The sequence below is a fragment of the Thalassophryne amazonica genome, chromosome 8 (genome assembly GCF_902500255.1).
Source record: "Thalassophryne amazonica chromosome 8, fThaAma1.1, whole genome shotgun sequence".
Taxonomy (NCBI): domain Eukaryota; kingdom Metazoa; phylum Chordata; class Actinopteri; order Batrachoidiformes; family Batrachoididae; genus Thalassophryne; species Thalassophryne amazonica.
The window spans coordinates 115,103,759-115,127,062 of record NC_047110.1 but is presented as its reverse complement, the minus strand read 5'-3'; the positions used below and the strand labels follow the sequence as shown (position 1 = coordinate 115,127,062).

The 23,304-nt window shown below is 43.7% G+C and overlaps 2 protein-coding genes across 2 annotated transcripts in view; one reads left to right on the top strand and one right to left on the bottom strand.

Annotated features, from left to right (window-relative positions):
- The window catches only part of LOC117516367 (voltage-dependent calcium channel subunit alpha-2/delta-4-like), a 159,734-nt gene that overhangs the window by 27,159 nt on the left and 109,271 nt on the right, over positions 1-23,304 (bottom strand). The window lies entirely within an intron of this gene.
- On the top strand, positions 5,467-21,839 carry LOC117515264 (leucine-rich repeat and transmembrane domain-containing protein 2-like). Its single transcript, XM_034175746.1, has 6 exons — positions 5,467-5,483; positions 8,097-8,151; positions 8,246-8,352; positions 8,522-8,534; positions 13,460-14,174; positions 21,361-21,839. The coding sequence occupies exons 1-6, from the start codon at positions 5,467-5,469 to the stop codon at positions 21,837-21,839; spliced, it is 1,386 nt and encodes a 461-aa protein (XP_034031637.1).

Sequence of the window (23,304 nt, the reverse complement as noted above, 5' to 3'; positions counted from 1 at the left end):
TATCCTGTTGGGAAAGTGTAGGAACACGGACCCACAACAGGGGGCGCAAATGAACGGACAATGGACGAAGTCAAATAACAACACTTTACTGTTGTGAATAAGCACAACAAACACAACAGATTACAACAATAGACAAAGAAGTCAATTCACAAAATGTGTCACGTGGGCAGGCTCGAAGATAAGAGACGTCTGTCCAAAGCAGAACCGGAACCACACGATTTCCTCCGCCACCGAACCCCGGCAATACTGGAGCCGCCAAGTCCCGAACTCCCAGGTGGCCACTGCCTCCGCGTGTCGGATCTGGTACTGCTGGCGAGGAACAAAAACAGTTAAATGTGGGTGTGTTTGCACCCAGCAACCCGTATGGCGGGAAAACCACCTCCACCTCTCGTCGGAAGAATGTCTGCTATTTAACGCACAAAAGTAACAAAGTGTTAATGTCAAAAAGACAACACAGTCGGCTGAGTACTGTACCTCCTAGGTAGAGCGATATCTCGGCAAAGAGGTGGAGATGTTGTCTTGCTGATATACCACTGCTGATCAGATGATTGGTGACAGCTGTCGTAGGCGAGAAGTGACAGCTGTCACCCCGGCTGCTCCTGTGAGGCGGCAGCGCCCTCTGGTGCCTGGAGCCCGCACTCCAGACAGGGCGCCCTCTGGTGGTGGTGGGCCAGCAATACCTCCTCTTCAGCGGCCCACACAACATTTCCGTAATTGTTGCATGGCTTTGCCTTACAATATAAAGCGCCTTGGGGCAACTGTTTGTTGTGATTTGGCGCTATATAAATAAAATTGATTTGATTTGATATATATATATATATATATATATATATATATATATATATATATATATATATATATATATATATTTCAGTTTAAGTAGTTTTTGTATTTCAGTATTTCCTGCTTCAGCTTCAACGTGGTTTTCTGTGTCATCAGGAGCTCGTCAGTGATTTGACAGTAACCAGGCGGCGGCTTGCGGGACCAGAACTTGGTGAGATTTTCCTAAATGACGCTCAGACCTACTTTTTAGTCCTTTGGAGCTCATTAAAATCCAGCTGTGAACCAGACTGAGATCCAGAAGCAGAAAACTGTTCATGTTTGAAAAAATGTTTTCTTTTTCCAAAGTGATTTTAAAAAGTGATCAGTTTCCAGAAGGAACCAGCAGCTGTTAAATTCAGGGACAAATATTTCTTCACATCAGTCACATTAAATAATAATAATCATCATCATCATCATCAGCTGAAAAGCTGCTCACTATAAATAAAAATATTTTCTTTTATGTCTTGTCCTGAAATTTTATTGGCAGTTGTTTTTATTTTTTTGTTTGTTTATTTTCTTTCGTTATAATAACTCAGCCACATGGGGTGTACAGCCAGAACATTCTGAGTGCCGGTCCCAAGCCCAGATAAATGAGGAGGGTTGCGTCAGGAAGGGCATCCGGCGTAAAACAAGCCAACCCAACTATGCAGACTAAGAATCGAATTTCCATACCGGATCGGTCGCAGCTCGGGTTAACAACGTCCACCACCGGTGCTGTTGCCCAACAGGGTGCCGGTGGAAATTGGGCTACTGCTGGGCGAAGACGACGAAGAGGAGGAGAACGTTTCAACAAACAGCGGGAGAAGAAAAAAACTAGAAGAGTGGAAATGAGAGTGGGGACTTTGAATGTTGGTAGTATGACTGGTAAAGGGAGAGAGCTGGCTGATATGATGGAAAGGAGAAAGGTAGACATTGTGTGTGCAAGAGACCAAGTGGAAGGGAAGTAAGAGCAGGAGCATCGGCGGTGGGTACAAGTTGTTGTACCATGGTGAGGACAGGAAGAGAAATGATGTTGGGGTCATTTTCTGTAATTATTGTATGGCTTTTGCCTTACAATATAAAGCGCCTTGGGGCAACTGTTTGCTGTGATTTGGTGCTATATAAATAAAATTGATTTGATTTGATTTGATTTTAAAGGAAGTGTATGTTAAAAGTGTTGGAGGTTAAGCGAGTGTCTGACAGGGTGATGAGTATGAAGCTGGAAATTGAAGGTGTGATGATGAATATCATCAGTGCATATGCCCCACAGGTAGGTTGTGAGATGAAGGAGAAAGAAGATTTCTGGAGTGTGTTAGATGATGTGGTGGAGAGTGTGCCCAAGCATGAAAGAGTGGTGATAGGAGCAGACTTCAACGGGCATGTTGGTGAAGGGAACAGAGGTGATGAGGAAGTAATGGGTAGATATGGTATCAAGGATAGGAATGTGGAAGGACAGATGGTAGTTGATTTTGCAAAAAGGATGGAAATGACTGTTGTGAATACCTACTTTAAGAAAAGGGAGGAGCACAGGGTAACATATAAGAGTGGAGGAAGGTGCACACAGGTGGACTACATTCTTTATAGGAGATGCAAGCTAAAAGAAATCAGAGACTGTAAGGTGGTGGCAGGAGAGAGTGTCACTAGACAGCATAGGATGGTTGTTTGTAGGATGACTTTAGAGGTAAAGAAGAAGAGAGTGAGAGCTCAACAAAGGATCAGATGGTGGAAGCTGAAGGAGGAAGACTGTTGTGTGAAATTTAGCAAGCAGGTGAGAGAAGCACTGGTTGGAGGGGAAGCAGTTTTGGACAACTGGAAAAGTACTGCAGATGTGGTGAGGGAGACAGCTAGTACTGGGTATGACATCTGGACAGTGGAAGGAAGACAAGGAGACTTGGTGGTGGACTGAAGAGGTCCAGGAAAGCATAAGGAGAAAGAGGTTGGCGAAAAAGTTTTGGGATAGTCAGAGAGATGAAGAAAATAGACAGGGATACAAGGAGATGCGGCATAAGGCAAAAAGAGAAGTGGCAAAAGTGAAGGAAAAGGCATATTGCGAGCTGTACAAGAAGTTGAATAGTAAGGAAGGAGAAAATAACTTGTACTGATTGGCCAGACAAAAGGACAGAGCCGGAAAGGATGTGCTGCAGGTTAGAGTGGTAAAAGATGCACATGGTAATGTGCTGACAAGTGAGGAGTGTGTGCTGAGAAGATGGAGGGAATATTTTGAAGAGCTGATGAATAAAGAAAATGAGCTGGATGATGTGGTGAGAGTAAATCAGGAAGTACAAGAGATTAGTAAGGAAGACGTGAGGGCTGCTATGAAGAGGATGAAGAGTGGAAAGGCAGTTGGTCCAGATGACATTCCAGTGGAGGCATGGAAATGTCTAGGAGAGATGGCAGTAGAGTTTCTAACCAGATTGTTTAATAAAATATTGGAAAGTGAGAGGATGCCTGAGGAGTGCAGACAAAGTGTGCTGGTTCCTATTTTCAAGAACAAGGGTGATGTGCAGAGCTGCAGTAACTACAGAGGCATAAAGTTGATCAGCCACAGCATGAAGTTATGGGAAAGAGTAGTAGAAGCTAGGCTTAGAAAACAGGTGAAGATCTGTGAGCAGTAATATGGTTTCATGCCAAGAAAGAGCACTACGATGCAATGTTTGCTCTGAGAATACTGTTGGAAAAGTACAGAGAAGGACAGAAAGAGTTACACTGTGTGTTTGTGGACTTAGAAAATGCTTATGATAGGGTGCCAAGAGAGGAGGTGGTAGAGTATGAGGAAGTCTGGAGTGGCAGAGAAGTATGTTAGGGTAGTGCAGGACATGTACAAGAATAGTGTGACAGCGGTGAGATGCGCAGTCGGAATGACAGACTCATTCAAGGTGGAGGTGGGATTACACCAAGGATCAGCTCTGAGTCCTTTCTTGTTTGCAGTGGTGATGGACAGGTTGACGGATGAGATCAGACAGGAGTCCCCATGGACTATGATGTTTGCAGATGACATTGTGATCTGTAGTGAGAGTAGAGAGCAAGTTCAGTCTAGTCTGGAGAAGTGGAGATATGCTTTGGAGAGAAGGGGAATGAAAGTCAGTAGAAGCAAGACTGAGTCCATGTGTGTGAATGAGAGGGAGCCCAGTGGAATAGTGCAGTTACAAGGAGTAGAAGTGGTGAAAGTAGATGAGTTTAATATTTGGGGTCAACTGTTCAAAGTAATGGAGAGTGTGGTAGAGAGGTGAAGAAGAGAGTGCAGGCAGGGTGGAGTGGGTGGAGAAAGGTGGCAGGAGTGATTTGTGACTGAAGAATATCAGCAAGAGTGAAGGAGAGTTTACAAGACAGTAGTGAGACCAGCTATGTTGGACGGCTTAGAGACGGTGGCACTAACAAAAAGACAGGAGGCAGAGATAAAGATGCTGAGATTCTCTTTGAGAGTGATGAGAATGGACAAGATTAGGAATGAACATATCAGAGGGACAGCTCAGGTGGGACGATTTGGAGACAAAGTCAGAGAGGAGAGACTGAGATGGTTTGGACATGTGCAGAGGAGGGACCCAGGGTATATAGGGAGAAGGATGCTGAGGATGGAGCCACCAGGCAGGAGGAGAAGAGGGAGACCAAAGAGGAGGTTTATGGATGTGCTGAGGGAGGACATGCGGGTGGTTGGTGTGACAGAGGAAGATACAGAGGACAGGGTGAGATGGAAACGATTGATCTGCTGTGGCGACCCCTAACGGGAACAGCCGAAAGACAAAGAAGATTTTCTTTCATTATAATGTTAAAACTGACTAATTTCTTGAAATACAACCCCAATTCCAATGAAGTTGGGACGTTGTGTGAAATGTAAATAAAAACAGAATGCAATAGTAGAGAAGCTTGAACCTTCAACTGGACTGGGTTGCTTGACACAAGGACGTTTTGCTTCTAATCGCAGAAGCTTCCTCACCTAAAATTCTTGCTCTGGTAGTCTGACTTCTGTCTTGACTCTACAAGAGTCAAGCTTCTCTACTATGGAAACCACCTGGACAACTGAGAGCCTTCACAGAAATAGAATGCAATGATTTGCAAATCCTCTTCAACCTATATTCAATTGAATACACCACAAAGACAAGATATTTAATGTTCAACCCCACACACACACACACACACACACACACTCATCTTCAACCGCTTAGTCCAATTAAGGTTTGCAGGGAGCTGGAGCATATCCCAGCAGTCATAGAGTGTGAGGCGGGGTACACCCAGGACAGGACACCAGTTTGTCACAGGGCCACATATAGACAAACAAACACAGACACACCCACACGCACACGCACACCTATGGACAATTTAAAGATTCCAATCCACCTAACCCGCATGTCTTTGGATGTGGGAGGAAACTGAAGCACCTGGAGGAAACCCACGCAAACATGGGGAGAACATGCAAACTCCACACAGAAAGGCCACAGGTGGAAATTGAACCCATGACGACCTCGCTGTGAGGCAACAGTGCTAACCACTAAGCCAGCGTGCTGCCCTAATGTTCAAACTGATAAACTTTGTTTTGTGTAAATATTTGCTCATTTTGAAATGGATGCCTGCAACGCATTGCAAAAAAGTTGGGACAGGGGCAACAAAAGACTGGGAAAGTTGATGAATGCTCAAAGAACAGCTGTTTGGAACATTGCACAGGTGAACATGTTCATTGGAAACAGGTGAGTGTCATGATTGGGTATAACAGGAGCATCCCCAAAAGGCTCAGCCGTTCACAAGCAAAGATAGGGTGAGGATCACCACTTTGTGAACAACTGTGTGAAAAAATAGTCCAGCAGTTTAAGAACAATGTATCTCAATGTTCAGTTGCAAGGAATTTAGGGATTCCATCATCTACAGTCCATAATATAATCAGAAGATTCAGAGAATCTGGAGAACTTTGTACATGTACGCGGCAAGGCTGAAAACCAACAATGAATGCCCGTGACCTTCGATCCCTCAGGCGGCACTGCATTAAAAACTGACATCATTGTGTAAAGGATCTTACCGCGTGGGCTCAGGAACACTTCAGAAAACCATTGTCAGTTAACACAGTTCGTCGCTACATCTACAAGTGCAACTTAAAACTCCACCATGCAAAGTGAAAGCCAAACATCAACAACATCCAGAAACGCCGCCGCCTTCTCTGGGCCAGAGCTCATTTGAAATGGACAGACACAAAGTGGAAAAGTGTGCTGTGGTCTGATGAGTCCACATTTCAAATTGTTTTTGGAAATCATGGACGTCATGTCCTCCGGACAAAAGAGGAAAAAGACCATCCAGATTGTTACCAGAGCAAAGTTCAAAAGCTAGCATCTGTGATGGTATGGGGGTGTGTTAGTGCCCATGGCATGGACAACTTACACATCTGTGATGGCACCATCAATGCTGAAAGGTACTAGACTGGCCTGCCTGCAGTCCAGACCTGTCACCCATTGAAAATGTGTGGCGCATTATGAAGCACAAAATATGACAACGGATACCCCGGACTGTTGAACAACTGAAGCAAGAATGGGAAAGAATTCCACCTACAAAGCTTCAACAATTAGTGTCCTCAGTTCCCAAACGCTTATTGAGTGTTGTTAGAAGGAAAGGTGATGTAACTCATGTAATTCATTCAGCTTGGGACTCCGATGAAGGCGGTCACATCTCCTCCACTCTCCCTTATCTCTGTTCTCTGCCTTTAACCTTCAAGTCCCTACTTCATCAGACTGTGAATTCCTCAAATTATATTGGATTCTGGATCTATTGGACTACTATTGGATTAACCATGGAATTGATCAGCTGGTCTCTGAACGCTATTGACACCATTTTTTCTACAAGAAGGTCAGGACTGGGGGATCCTACCTGCCCAGATGGAACGTATCCTTCTGGCTATATCCTTGACTCCTGGAGTTCCTGGCATGTTGCATGCTTGGCGCCGTTCTCCATTGAGGACGTCGAGGATTTATTCATATTTGGTCTCATGGTAGCAGGGCTGGTACTTTTTGGCTTATGTGCTGCCCTGATCTACCAGAAAATTGGCAAGACGGCGGCATCAAGAACCACGGCAAGAATAATTATTCTTATTCTTCTCTACAAGAGTCAAGACAGAAGTCAGACCACCAGAGCAAGAATTTTAGCTGAGGAAGCTTCTGCGATTTGAAGCGAAACGTCCTCGCGTCAAGCAACCAAGTCCAGTCGAAGATTCAAGCTTCTCTACTATGGAAACCACCTGGACAACTGAGAGCCTACACAGAAAATTGGGAATTTTCTTAATTCATAATTGGGATTTGGTTGTGCAAGTGGAACTGCTAAAAAGTGTTTTTCACTGCTGTAACCATAACATTATAGGCTTATCAAGCCTGAAGGTCAAATTGCCCGACTGTTTTTCCTCCAGAGGGATTTGTTTTGGCCTGGGGAACATTGGCTGTTTCTTATCTCATCTCACAAAGACAATAAACTGCTTTTCACAGGACTGAAGCATGTTCCATTCCCTCCCCCACTCCCCTCCTTCCCCCATCAAAACCTCACCTTTCCGGCGCCCGCTAACGTCATTCCCTCCCTCTTCTGCTGGGGCGGTGCAGTTTTCGCTGCAGCCCACGTCTCCTCCCAAGCTGACGGCGGTGCATCTCAGGGTTGCTGCGTGGCCTTCACCCACTTGCCTCAATTCAGATAACGGACTTCTTCAAACTTAATGCACATAAACAGTCAAATGTGTATGTGCAGTCTTTAATTCTGATGTGTGCCATTATTACGGTAAACAAGTAATAATTGTGGACTAATTGCTGTCTGAGGTAACTGGAGTGGGGTTGTATTCTTTTTTGTTGCATTTGAGTTTTAGAGGAACAGAAAAAATTTTCTGACAATATTCTGATTTAAAATAACTCTGGCTGCCTAAAACTTTTGCACCATAGCGTACTACATCATCGACAAAAGACAAGAATGTAACTCAGATGAGTTAACAGAAGCAGATGGAGGACTAACTCGTACGGTGGTCACGTGGCCTTTGACCTCCTTGTTTTTTATTTTTTAGCTGCAGGCTGGACGCTGGCAGAGAAAATCCTCTGGGCAGCGATTCTGCGGCTCTTTTGCAGTTTCTTTTTTCTTCCTCACTGGCTTTTTATTTCACATTCACACTAAACATCAGCAAATCAAAATAAAGTGATGAAACTAAAAGCATTTTTTTCCCGCAGCACCGCCATTTGTACTGACCGTGTGGAAACAGGATTATTCTGCTTCTCTGCGTTTTCTGGTCCAAGCTGCTGATGTTTGTTCTTCTGAACATTTGCTGAGCTGCACTTAATCTCACACAGCTGCTCTCTTCACGGCGGCGCCGCTCTGCACGAGCTGCAGAAGGCGGTGCTGAAGGTGAACGGCTGAACGTGTCACATGATGAAGTGATGAAAGAGCTTAAAGCTTCCACAGGAGGATTATCTTTTGTTTTTCAGGATGCTGTCCACAGCTGGACGCTCGGCGAGGACGGCCTGAAGTCCATGTGACAGACATGAGGAACGTGGACCAGCATGGAGCAAACCGCCTGCAGGGTCCAGGTGGGTACTGGAGCTTCACGTGAGCTTCTGAAGAACATGAGGGTCCACAGATAAATGTCTCTGTAATTTACTGCATGCAAGTACCTGTGCAAAACAAAAGCTTCTTCCTGGCCGGTGAAGGAAGCCACCAAGGAGGCCTGACAAGCTTCAATGGCTGTGACTGAGACACTTCTGTCTTGCGTCTCCAGTCACAGCTTCATGGTAACACCGAGGACTTAAGATGAAATCTAGGCTGGAGTCTCCCATGTGCCTTCTGACAAACTTAAGCAGACTTTTAAATTTGATACGAGCACGTTGCCTGTGAGGATCCATAAAACAGTAGCTGACATTTTTCAAAGGTGGTAATAAATTGTGTAAAGTTTGTATAATGAGTGGGAAAGGTGTGTGAGTCCAGAATGTTTTTAGAACCTTTAGATCTCAACAGGTTTTAGAAGAAGAACTCAACCATTTTATTTACAGTGGCTTGCAAAAGTATTCAGCCCCTTGGTATTTCACACATTTTAATTTGTTTATGGCATTTCAAATACAAAAAGTAAACCAGGCTTCTCACAATAAAAATTTCAAAAATGATCTTCCTTAAACTCAAACTGAATGTAAATCTCTACAACCTAATATAAATTAATTAAAAATATAAAAGCCAAGATGATGGGTTGCATAAGTAATCAGCCCCTTTGGTATAATATCTGTAAATAATCAGTTTAATTGCCAGTTTTCCTCAGAGAAGTCAGGGGATGGAAACATAAACATTTCCAAGTCACTTTATTTACATCAGTTATGAAGAAATGCAAACAGCATGACACTCTGTGGTAAATCTGTGTGGAGTAGACAGTTCTCAAAAACTGAGTGACTGTGCAAGAAGGAGAGTGAGGAAAGCCACCAAGACACCCAGACAACCCAAAAGAATTTACAGGCTTCTGTGGCTGTGATTGAAGAAATTGTGCACAGTGCATGTTTTGCATTTTGTATCACCAGTTATACAGCTTCATGATGAAGTGGGACAGAGGAGGGTTTTCTTTCACCAAAACATGAAATCTAGGCTTGCATCTCAGCTGTACCTTCTGGCAAACTGTAGCTGAACTTTCAGGTCTTCTTTTTAAGAAAACCCTCCTCCGCCAAGGAGGTTATGTTTTCGGTCGTGTCCGTTTATTTGTTTGTTGGTTGGTTGGTTTGTTAGCAGGATTACTCAAAAAATCCTCAATGGATTTCAATGAAATTTTTACCAGGGGTGTATCTTGGCCTAACTTAGAATTCATTAAATTTTGATAATGATCCAGAACACGACCCGGATCCAGTAATTTTTTAAGGATTCTTTATCATTGCAGGATAAGGCCAATTTCAACATCTTTGCATTTAACTTCATGAAGACGGGTCACAAAGGCTGAACAAAAATTAAGTTATGACACAACAATAATTTAGCATTGGTTTCTCCTCATTGAATAAACTTATTAGAAAATAAAAATAACTTGTGTAGTTCATGCAGTTTCTCTTTATAAATACATTTGCTGAAGATCTAAGGGTTTAACCCTCTGGGGCCGATGCCGTCGTATATGACAGCTGAGACAAAGCTTTGCTAAATTATAAATAACTTTTTAATGATATGAGATAGAAACTTACTTTTTTTGCTGAAAAGTTAACTCTGCAGACTTTCGAGCCACTGTCCACCATCTTTGTACTCCTCATTAAAGCTGTGTGATGACGTGAGCAATGTGAGTGTCCAATTGGAATTGGTTCACCGTCACATGGTTTTCCAAAATCCAATTGTAGGGCAGATTTACCTCACGTGACACACCAAAGATTGTTTTTAGGAGTGATGTGTTACTAGCTGGCCCGTCTGAATAGCCCCCTGGCTGCTCCAATGCGCCCTACGCCATTACGCACAGCAAAAGTGAAAGTGAGCAGACAGAGAGCCTCTCATGCAATCTCACGTGCTCAAACAGTGTGTGAGTATCAGGCTTGCTCAACTAGTTTTCCTGTGAATGTTACTGGATAAGCCTGTGGCAAGCTCTCTCGCTCCGGCGTAAAGCACTGTTTACCATATCAATGGAGCGAGGGGGGAGGGGCCGCTCCTCAAACCTGAAACCTTTATTACACTTATAAAACCCAACTATAGCATATATATCTTGAAAGTACAGGTTGTCCTGGAAAAAAAAAGAGATATAAAACTTGATTGTGGGATGCAGGGAGAGCTGTTAACAGCAATAATAAAACATTTATGCCAGGCGAGTAAATTGTCCAAAAAATGCCCAGTAAATGGACTGCATTTATATACCGCTTTTCCATCTGCATCAGACACTCAAAGCGCTTTACAATAATGCCTCACATTCACCCTGATGTCAGGGTGCTGCCATACAAGGTGCTCACTACACACCGGGAGCAAAAGGGGATTAAGGACCTTGTCCAAGGGCCCTTAGTGATTTTCCAGTCAGGCGGGGATTTGAACTGAGGATCCTCTGGTCTCAAGCCCAATGCTTAAACACTACACTATCACCTCCTTTCCTGTAAATTACATAATTTTTAATGTTAATTTACTGTCTTAATGTAATTATGTTATTTATGTTCTTGTTATCATATGCACACTATTATTATTATTATTATTATTATTATTATTATTATTATTATTATTATTATAGCTGTGTCCAGCAACTTCCTCCATTTAAACTCTGATAAGACTGAAATGATGGTTCTTGGTCCAGTGAGACATCGGCATCAATTTGACCAGTTAACACTCAGCCTCGGCTCGTGTGTCATACATCACACTGACAAAGTGAGGAATCTTGGGGTAATTTTTGATCCTTCGTTGTCCTTTGACCTCCACATTAGAGATATTATGAGGACATCTTTCTTCCACCTGCGAAATATAGTGAAGATTTGTCCCATCTTGTCTATGGCTGATGCTGAGACCCTGATCCATGCGTCTGGGCTCTCCAATTCGTTCAAAATGCTGCTGGCAGACTTTTGACAGGAAGCAGAAAGGTTGACCACATTACACCCATTTTGGTGTCCCAGTGAGATCAGATTTTAAGATTCTGCTAATATGCATATGTCGCAGACATGAACAAGTGAAGCTCTTCAGCATCTCACCATCTCATTTAGGTCCTTCAGTAAATGCTTCTGGGGAGCATTAGCATGACTAAAAGCCTTCAGCTTCTGGGGAGGACTCCACCTCACAGACCCCCCTAATTACAGCCCTATTAACCCCGTACCACTTTAAGCATTTTTTTAAAATGCAGATGTAAATTAATATTCAAGGTTTTCAGCTAGTTGACAGTAGGGCTGTAAATTATGGCAAAATTATATCTCAATATTGTCATATTAATATGATATATGATATGATTTGACACAAAGTGCAGCAACAGTGAAAATTAAACCTTCTTAAACAAAACAGTAATAATCCCACACTCATTTTACACTCATCATAAGGTTAGGATACTGTGCCTTCCAAAAGTATTGGAACACTTGGAATTTCACACTTTTTAATTTCTTTATGCCATTTTAAATACAAGAAATACAAATAAATAAATAAATAAATAAAAAAATAAATAAAATTTTCTAAAATTATCTCCCTCAAACTCAAACTGAAAGCAAATCTCTAAAACTTGATCAAACCTGTAAATAATAATCAGTTTTATTGACAGTTTTCTTTAGACAAGTCAGGGGACGAAAACATGAACATTTCCAAGTCACTGAATATGTCTTGGACTTTATTTACATCAATTATGAAGAAATACAAAAGTTTCTTTCACCAAAACATCAGATCTAGACTTTCATCTCAAATGTACTTTCTGTCAAATTGTAGCTGAACTTTCAGGTCTTCTTTTGAAGAAAATCCTCCTCAACACCACTTCATTAGGAAGAAAGAGTTTAGATTTTTAATTCATTTCTATCAAGTTGTAGAGATTTGCTTTCGGTTTGAGTTTAAGGAAGATAACTTCAGATTTTTTTTTTTTTTTTGTATTTGTACGGAGCTCTAGAAGTGTCATTTCAAATGTGGAGAGAATGTGCACACGTTTTAAGCATTGTGAAATGATTGCACGATTTAGTAAACACAGTTATAAAACATTGTGCACGATCTACTTAAACGTGGCCACAATTTGTAAATCGTGCACTCAGTATATATTATGTTGACACACGTGGACATGAGCACCACATGTGAGCCTGACACAAAGATCCGCTGTCACCACCTGCCCATGATTATCATCACTTAATGTCAACTGTAAACTTACAGAGTTAAGTTGGAAAGATGTTCAAAGATTCGAAACCTGTGCTAAATCAACATGCAGATCCACCTCGGATTTGCTGTGGCAACCCTGAGTGCAAACAGGAGCAGCCGAAGAGACGTAATAACTTCAAAGCGAATCGCTGTTTTAAATCTAACGACACCTCTTTCCAAACGCTGTAACACAGACAAGAAACTACAACCGACCAACACCGATCTTTCTCCCAAAATGAAACGTCCTTCGTTCTTTATAAATTACAGTGAACTTGACGTGCAGCCAGGTGCGAGAGCGGAGTTTAGGGACTGTCAACAAATTACCACAGTGAAAGGAAATGCTTTGATGACAACTCAATAATGTCATATTTATGGTTTGTAGAGCCACCAAACTCACATCACACATCAGTGAGCTCCCTCTGACTGTACTACAGCACTTAGATTGAAAAATGTACCATTATATAATTTTGAAGATTTTTTTGCAATAAATTTGAATAAAATCTCTATAGCTTTTTATTTAAAGCTGGAGTTTATTGATGTGTGATGTGAGTTTGGTGGCACGACAAGCTATGACTTGACTCCGGATCCGGAGTCTTCCATGCCAAAAAGGTCATCAAAATCAGTGCAGTAGTTTTTGATCCTGCCAACAGTCAGACAGACAGACTAATAAATAAATGCTGATGATTTTATTATGTCCTTGGTGGACGTAATGAGTGCAAATAGGGAGGTTATCCAGGTACATCGAACTGGGAGGACAACCCGGGAAGACCCACTGGAGGGATTATATTTTTCCAGCTGTCCTGGGAACACCTCTGAATCCTCTGGGAAGAGTTACAGGACTCAGCCGAGTATAGGGAAGCGTGGGATGAGCTGCTGGGTCTGTAAGAATTAAGGTCCAGTTTTAATCTAAACATAGAGTGCTTATGAAAGACTTCTGTCTCTTGTCTGTCTCTGGGTGTGTGCAGGGTTGTCCAGTCTGGTGCTGGTTCTCCTGGAACTGTCCGCCTTGGTCCACGGCTGTCCTGAGGTCTGCTTGTGTTATGGCAATACCACTGACTGCTCCAGTGTTGGTCTGTCTTCTTTGATGTCCATCCTGTCATGGATAAACCTGGACTCTGTGGTCCTCCACCTGCCTAGAAACAACCTGTCCTCCCTGAGTGTCGCCCAGCTGTCCAACCTCGGCAGGCTGGAGCTCCTGGATCTGTCTCACAACCACTTTTACACCCTGAATCCTGGAGTCTTCTCTGGCCTTAGTGGACTACGCCGGCTCAACCTCTCCACTAACCACCTTGGTGGATCTCTGGAGACATCTGACCCAAGAAACAACACAGACGCTGTTCAGAATCTGAATGGACAAGCTGGTCTAAGCAAAGAAGTTTTTCAGGAGCTGAGGCAGCTACAGTGTTTGGACCTTTCCACCAATGCCCTCCTCTGGCTGCCAAAGGGACTCTTAGATGGACTTCATGCCCTGGCTTGGTTGTCCTTGGCTGGGAACAGGCTGAGGTCACTGGACAGAGTCACCTTTGAACCACTGACGGCGCTAAAGCAGCTGCAGTTGTGGGGGAACCCGTGGGAGTGCGACTGCAATCTGAGGGGCTTCAAGCACTGGATGGAATGGCTGATTTACCGCGGTGAGCAGGGAGACCAAGACAAGGTATTTAATGTTGAAACTGATAAACTTTATTGTTTTTGTGCAAATATTTGCTCATTTTGAAATGGGTGCCTGCAACATGTTTCAAAAAAGCTGGGACAGGGGCACCAAAAGACTGGGAAGGTTGATGAATGCTCAAAGAACACCTGTTTGGAACATTCCACAGGTGAACTGGTTAATTGGAAACAGGTGAGTGTCATGACTGGGTATAAAAGGAGCATCCCCAAAAGGCTCAGCCGTTCACAAGCAAAGATGGGGCGAGAATCACCACTTTGTGAACAACTTGGTGAAAAAATGGTCCAACAGTTTATGTTTCTCAACGTTCAATAGCAAGGAATTTAGGGATTCCATCATCTACAGTCCATAATATAATCAGAAGATTCAGAGAATCTGGAGAACTTTCTACACGTAAGTGGCAAGGCTGAAAACCAACATTGAATGCCCGTGACCTTTGATCCATCAGGCGGCACTGCCTTAAAAACTGACATCATTGTGTAAAAGATCTTACCGCGTGGGCTCAGGAACACTTCAGAAAACCATTGTCAGTTAACACAGTTCGTCGCTACATCTACAAGTGCAACTTAAAACTCTACCGTGCAAAGTGAAAGCCAAACATCAACAACATCCAGAAATGCCACCGCCTTCTCTGGGCCCAAGCTCATTTGAAATGGACAGACACAAAGTGGAAAAGTGTGCTGTGGTCTGAAGACACACACCACAAAAGAAACCTGGGGTTGTTCTTATTTTCACTAATTGAAGAAAATAAGAACAACCCAGGTTTCTTTTCAGCACTGTAGCCAGGCTGACAAAGAGTCAGAGCTCTATTGAGCCGAGTATTCCTTTAACTTTAACTAGTAATGACTTCATGACTTTTTTTGCTAACAAAATTTTAACTATTAGAGAAAAAATTACTCATAACCATCCCAAAGACGTATCGTTATCTTTGGCTGCTCTCGGTGATGCCGGTATTTGGTTAGACTCTTTCTCTCCGATTGTTCTGTCTGAGTTATTTTCATTAGTTACTTCATCCAAACCATCAACATGTTTATTAGACCCCATTCCTACCAGGCTGCTCAAGGAAGCCCTACCATTATTTAATGCTTCGATCTTAAATATGATCAATCTATCTTTATTAGTTGGCTATGTACCACAGGCTTTTAAGGTGGCAGTAATTAAACCATTACTTAAAAAGCCATCACTTGACCAGCTATCTTAGCTAATTATAGGCCAATCTCCAACCTTCCTTTTCTCTCAAAAATTCTTGAAAGGGTAGTTGTAAAACAGCTAACTGATCATCTGCAGAGGAATGGTCTATTTGAAGAGTTTCAGTCAGGTTTTAGAATTCATCATAGTACAGAAACAGCATTAGTGAAGGTTACAAATGATCTTCTTATGGCCTCGGACAGTGGACTCATCTCTGTGCTTGTTCTGTTAGACCTCAGTGCTGCTTTTGATACTGTTGACCATAAAATTTTATTACAGAGATTAGAGCATGCCATAGGTATTAAAGGCACTGCGCTGCGGTGGTTTGAATCATATTTGTCTAATAGATTACAATTTGTTCATGTAAATGGGGAATCTTCTTCACAGACTAAAGTTAATTATGGAGTTCCACAAGGTTCTGTGCTAGGACCAATTTTATTCACTTTATACATGCTTCCCTTAGGCAGTATTATTAGACGGCATTGCTTAAATTTCATTGTTACGCAGATGATACCCAGCTTTATCTATCCATGAAGCCAGAGGACACACACCAATTAGCTAAACTGCAGGATTGTCTTACAGACATAAAGACATGGATGACCTCTAATTTCCTGCTTTTAAACTCAGATAAAACTGAAGTTATTGTACTTGGCCCCACAAATCTTAGAAACATGGTGTCTAACCAGATCCTTACTCTGGATGGCATTACCCTGACCTCTAGTAATACTGTGAGAAATCTTGGAGTCATTTTGATCAGGATATGTCATTCAAAGCGCATATTAAACAAATATGTAGGACTGCTTTTTTGCATTTGCGCAATATCTCTAAAATCAGAAAGGTCTTGTCTCAGAGTGATGCTGAAAAACTAATTCATGCATTTATTTCCTCTAGGCTGGACTATTGTAATTCATTATTATCAGGTTGTCCTAAAAGTTCCCTAAAAAGCCTTCAGTTAATTCAAAATGCTGCAGCTAGAGTACTGACGGGGACTAGAAGGAGAGAGCATATCTCACCCATATTGGCCTCTCTTCATTGGCTTCCTGTTAATTCTAGAATAGAATTTAAAATTCTTCTTCTTACTTATAAGGTTTTGAATAATCAGGTCCCATCTTATCTTAGGGACCTCATAGTACCATATCACCCCAATAGAGCGCTTCGCTCTCAGACTGCAGGCTTACATGTAGTTCCTAAGGTTTGTAAGAGTAGAATGGGAGGCAGAGCCTTCAGCTTTCAGGCTCCTCTCCTGTGGAACCAGCTCCCAATTCAGATCAGGGAGACAGACACCCTCTCTACTTTTAAGATTAGGCTTAAAACTTTCCTTTTTGCTAAAGCTTATAGTTAGGGCTGGATCAGGTGACCCTGAACCATCCCTTAGTTATGCTGCTATAGACGTAGACTGCTGGGGGGTTCCCATGATGCACTGTTTCTTTCTCTTTTTGCTCTGTATGCACCACTCTGCATTTAATCATTAGTGATCGATCTCTGCTCCCCTCCACAGCATGTCTTTTTCCTGGTTCTCTCCCTCAGCCCCAACCAGTCCCAGCAGAAGACTGCCCCTCCCTGAGCCTGGTTCTGCTGGAGGTTTCTTCCTGTTAAAAGGGAGTTTTTCCTTCCCACTGTAGCCAAGTGCTTGCTCACAGGGGGTCGTTTTGACCGTTGGGGTTTTACGTAATTATTGTATGGCCTTGCCTTACAATATAAGCGCCTTGGGGCAACTGTTTGTTGTGATTTGGCGCTATATAAAAAAATTGATTGATTGATTGATCTTATCTTAGGGACCTCATAGTACCATATCACCCCAATAGAGTGCTTCGCTCTCAGACTGCAGGCTTACTTGTAGTTCCTAGGGTTTGTAAGAGTAGAATGGGAGGCAGAGCCTTCAGCTTTCAGGCTCCTCTCCTGTGGAACCAGCTCCCAATTCAGATCAGGGAGACAGACACCCTCTCTACTTTTAAGATTAGGCTTAAAACTTTACTTTTTGCTAAAGCTTATAGTTAGGGCTGGATCAGGTAACCCTGAACCATCCCTTAGTTATGCTGCTATAGACTTAGACTGCTGGGGGGTTCCCATGATGCACTGAGTGTTTCTTTCTCTTTTTGCTCTGTATGCACCACTCTGCATTTAATCATTAGTGATTGATCTCTGCTCTCTTCCACAGCATGTCTTTTTCCTGGTTCTCTCCCTCAGCCCCAACCAGTCCCAGCAGAAGACTGACCCTCCCTGAGCCTGGTTCTGCTGGAGGTTTTTCCTTCCCACTGTTGCCATAGGGGGTTGTTTTGACCGTTGGGGTTTTTACATAATTATTGTATGGCCTTGCCTTACAATATAAGGCGCCTTGGGGCAACTGTTTCTTGTGATTTGGCGCTATATAAATAAAATTGATTTGATTTGATTTTGGTCTGATGAGTCCACATTTCAAATTGTTTTTGGAAATCATGGACGTCGTGTCCTCCGGACAAAAGAGCTAGAATCTGTTCAAAAGCCAGCATCTGTGACGGCATGGGGGTGTGTTAGTGCCCATGGCATGGACAACTTACACATCTGTGATGGCACCATCAATGCTGAAAGGTACATCCAGGTTTTGGAGCAACACATGCTGCCATCCAAGCAACGTCTTTTTCAGGGACGTCCCTGGTTATTTCAGCAAGACAATGCCAAGACACATTCTGCAGTGTTACAACAGCGTGGCTTCGTAGTAAAATGTGTGGCGCATTATGACGTGCAAAATACGACAACCGAGACCCCGGACTGTTGAACAACTGAAATCGTACATCAAGCAAGAATGGGAAAGAATTCCACCTACAAAGCTCCAACAATTACTGTCCTCAGTTCCCAAACGCTTATTGAGTGTTGTTAGAAGGAAAGGTGATGTAACACAGTGGTAAACATACCACTGTCCCAGCTTTTTTGAAACGTGTTGCAGGCATCCATTTCCAAATGAGCAAATATTTGCATAAACAATAAAGTTTATCAGTTTGAACATTAAATATCTTGTCTTTGTGGTGTATTCAATTGAATATAGGTTGAAGAGGATTTGAAAATCATTGTATTCTGTTTTATTTACATTTTACACAACGTCCCAACTTCATTGGAATTGGGGTTGTAACCTGCTCGTTGGGTTTTAATCCAGACATGCTAAACATCAGCAGTTAATATGATCAAGTCCAGTCTGGAAGGCAACCACCCAGGCAGACAACCAGTCCATCCCCACCTCTCCAAAGTAACCATCTACCTGCTGCAGCCAGGTGAAATGAGGGCGTGTCCTTGACCAGGTGAAATGTGGGCATGTCCTTGATGAGGTGAAATGTGGGCATGTTCTTGACTAAGTGAAATGTGGGCATGTCCTTGACTAAGTGAAATGTGGGCATGTCCTTGACCAAGTGAAATGTGGGCGTGTCCTTGACCAAGTGAAATGTGGGCGTGTCCTTGACCAAGTGAAATGTGGGCATGTCCTTGACCAAGTAAAAGGTGAGCATGTCCTTGACCAGGTGGAATGTGACCATGTTCTTGACCAAGTGAAATGTGACCGTGTCCTTGACCAAGTGAAATGTGGGTGTGTCCTTGAACAGGTGAAATGTGGGCGTGTCCTTGACCAGGTAAAATGTGGGCGTGTCCTTGAACAAGTGGAAATGTGGGCGTGTCCTTGACCAGGAGGAATGTGGGCGTGTTCTTAAACAAGTGAAATGTGGGCGTGTCCTTGACCAGGAGGAATGTTGGCATGTTCTTAAACAAGTGAAATGTTGGCGTGTCCTTGACCAGGAGGAATGTGGGCATGTTCTTAAACAAGTGAAATGTGGGCGTGTCCTTGACTAAGTGAAATGTGGGCGTGTCCTTGACCAGGAGGAATGTGGGCACGTTCTTAAACAAGTGAAATGTGGGCGTGTCCTTGACCAGGAGGAATGTGGCCGTGTCCTTGACCAAGTGAAATGTGGCCGTGTCGTTGACCAAGTGAAATGTGGCCGTGTTCTTGAACAAGTGAAATGTGGCCGTGTCCTTGAACAGGTGAAATGTGGGCGTGTCCTTGACCAGGTGAAATGTGGGCATGTCCTTGAACAAGTGAAATGTGGCCGTGTCCTTGAACAGTTGAAATGTGGGCGTGTCCTTGAACAGTTGAAATGTGGGCGTGTCCTTGACTAAGTGAAATGTGGGCGTGTCCTTGACCAGGAGGAATGTGGGCATGTTCTTAAACAAGTGAAATGTGGGCGTGTCCTTGACTAAGTGGAAATGTGGGCGTGTCCTTGACCAGGAGGAATGTGGGCATGTTCTTAAACAAGTGAAATGTGGGCGTGTCCTTGACCAGGAGGAATGTGGCCGTGTCCTTGACCAAGTGAAATGTGGCCGTGTCGTTGACCAAGTGAAATGTGGCCGTGTTCTTGAACAAGTGAAATGTGGCCGTGTCCTTGAACAGGTGAAATGTGGGCGTGTCCTTGACCAGGTGAAATGTGGGCGTGTCCTTGAACAAGTGAAATGTGGCCGTGTCCTTGACCAAGTGAAATGTGGCCGTGTCCTTGAACAGTTGAAATGTGGGCGCGTCCTTGAACAGTTGAAATGTGGGCGTGTCCTTGACTAAGTGAAATGTGGGCGTGTCCTTGACTAAGTGGAAATGTGGGCGTGTCCTTGACCAGGAGGAATGTGGGCATGTTCTTAAACAAGTGAAATGTGGGCGTGTCCTTGACCAGGAGGAATGTGGCCGTGTCCTTGACCAAGTGAAATGTGGCCGTGTTCTTGAACAGGTGAAATGTGGCCGTGTCCTTGAACAGGTGAAATGTGGGCGTGTCCTTGACCAGGTGAAATGTGGCCGTGTCCTTGAACAAGTGAAATGTGGCCGTGTCCTTGACCAAGTGAAATGTGGCCGTGTCCTTGAACAGTTGAAATGTGGCCGTGTCCTTGAACAGTTGACATGTGGCCGTGTCCTTGAACAGTTGACATGTGGCCGTGTCCTTGAACAAGTGAAATGTGGCCGTGTCCTTGAACAGTTGAAATGTGGGCGTGTCCTTGAACAAGTGAAATGTGGCCGTGTCCTTGACCAAGTGAAATGTGGCCGTGTCCTTGAACAGTTGAAATGTGGCAGTGTCCTTGAACAGTTGAAATGTGGGCGTGTCCTTGAACAGTTGAAATGTGGGCGTGTCCTTGACCAGGTGAAATGTGGGCGTGTCCTTGAACAAGTGGGAATGTGGGCGTGTCCATGACCAGGTGAAATGTGGGTGTGTCCTTGAACAAGTGAAATGTGGCCGTGTCCTTGACCAGGTGAAATATGGGTGTGTTCTTGACCTTGACCGTCATGAGGTACGTACTGGACAGCAACCAGCACAAAGGTCTACATGACCAAAATGCCGTAGCTGTTTCTTCACAGTGACACTCCTCATCTGAACCTCTTAGTCTAGATAATAATATTAAACCAGACAACCACCAGGAAATGTTTCTTATTCAGCTAATAAATAAATAAACAAATATACAAATGTGCAGAATTTGATAATCAACTTCTCTGATCCACGGCAGCGTGGAAGCAGAGAACGTCGACCGTGAGCTCAGAGCAGGAAGTGAGACGTGAATGAAGTGAGTTAAACAGGAGTAAGCGCGAGTCAAACTGCAGCATGTCCTTCGGAACGTCCCGCTGGACAAGCACATTATCAAAAATAAAAACCAGCAGCACGAACACAGAGCCAAGAGGTCGAATCACAAAGGACGGAGTACGGAGGTGTGGAGGAAGAACCAATCAGATGAAGGAACAACGAACAAACACAAAAACGGCAGGGGTGGATCTAGCTTCAGGTTCAGGGGTCTGCCCCCCCCCCAGTAAACTTTTACAATTTACATCCTTTTTCCTCCATGAATGCTGACTCTCTGCTCCTCATTTTTAATGCACAATTTGTATTTTAAACACTGGAAACCTTCTCATTCTGCCAACAGCTGTACAAGAACGTTCCCAGATTTTATCTTCTTGCCTTCTTCTCCATTTACAGACGGGACAGTGGATGCCATGCGGTGCAGCGTCCCGCCGGATTTAAAGGGCTTTGACATCCGCAGCATGCCAGCAGAGATGTTCCACCACTGTCTGCAGAGTCCAACCAAGGACAGGTCTCCTGGCTCCGCCACCCGCCCTCCATGCCCACCAGGGAGGATCAGCAGCATGGAGGAGTGTGTTCGCCAAGGCCACCAGCCCATCAGTGTCCGCCGGGCACACGGGACACAGATCGTGGCGGGTGTGGTTTGCGGTACAGTGTGCATTATGATGGTGGTGGCAGCCACCTACGGCTGTGTCTACGCCTCACTGATGGCCCGTTACCTGAAAAAACTGAAGGCTCGTGGAAAGCCCCTAATGGCTGAGTGTGGCACCGAGACAGACGTGGAGGACGGGCAAACGTCACTGCTGATGTCACCACAGCAGACACCACTGCCCACAGACGCCTCCAGCATTGGGTATCAGATCAGTGGCTTCTAAAGGTGCTTGCCGGCTCCCCCAGTGGACTGAGACCGAACTGTCTTTAATATGATGTCCCTTTTAGACTCACTTTGCTGCATTTTAACGCTCCTTCTTAGGTTTCATGAAAATGGTCTTTGTATTTAGAGAAAATAAATTTAAAAAACTTAGAAATGTGACATTTCATTGACTATTCACATAGATTAATTTCCTGATTCTGTGTGGTTTTATTAAGTTTAAGATTCTTACCTGCTAAAAAGCACAAACTGAAACCTGATCAAGATCTTGTATCCCGATGAATTCTCCTCCAAAGCATTTTTTTTTAAGATGAGGGCTACTTTCCAGGTACACTGCTCAGCCACTACCCCAACCACTTACCCTAACCCAACCCAACCCTAACCACAACCCTAATCTCAACAATTTACCCTAACTCCAACCCAAACCACGTACCCCAACCCTTAACCCAACCCTTTATCCCAAGCCTAATCTCAACAATTTACCCTAACCCCAACCCAAACCACTTACCCCAAACCTTAACCCTAATCTCAACCATTTACGCTAACCCCAACCCAAAACCCAACACTTAACCCTAACCCCAACATTAACTATAACCCTAACTCTAGCCCTTAACCCTTGCCCTGCTGTACAAAACAAGCTTTCATCCAAGACACACATACAGAGGACTCATCAAATCACAGTTACAATTTCCATAAAATCTGCTCTACACCAGCAGATTTCTGGGAGGCTACAAGGATATTTTTCCGGGCCCTAAAATCCAGGGGGTACGCATGCTCCTTTCTGAGACAATCCCTCAAAACATTCCTACAACCAGTCAACAAAAAGGATGATAAAAGTAAAATCATCCCATTCCTCAGCACATTCTCACAGGCCAGCGTCCAGTTGAATAGGCATATCAAGGCGAATTTTGAAAAATTCCTCAAGGACACAGTTTACTTACACAAAGTGTGATTTTGGAATACAGGAAAAAAATTGCAATCGTCAAGACCTACTGGTGAAAAGCAGACTGGCCACATTACAAGTCACAGAACTCAGGACCAGCAATTCCAACACTTGACTTGGGTGAAAAGCAGCAAGCAGGTCTTCAAAGTCAGACCTACCTGGGATCTTAACACCAAAAACTCCATCTACATAATCCTGCGTGGAGAACGCGGAGCACAGTATGTGGGGTAAACTGGAAATACAATTAGAATGAGACTCGCACAACACAAAACAAAACAAAACACATATTGCACAACATTTTCAGCAACATTCAATGGAAAACATAAGGATCACAGGCCAACAAACCAACACAGGCTGGACTGTCAAACAGAGGAAACAAAGGGAGACGACCTGGATTAGAAAACCAACCACCCTGCAGGCCTGAATGATTCATATCGTGGTTCTGAGAGGATGGCCCGGGCACAAATGGGGGTGTGAACACTCCGGTACACTCTATCCTACAACGCTGACCTTAACCCCAAACCCT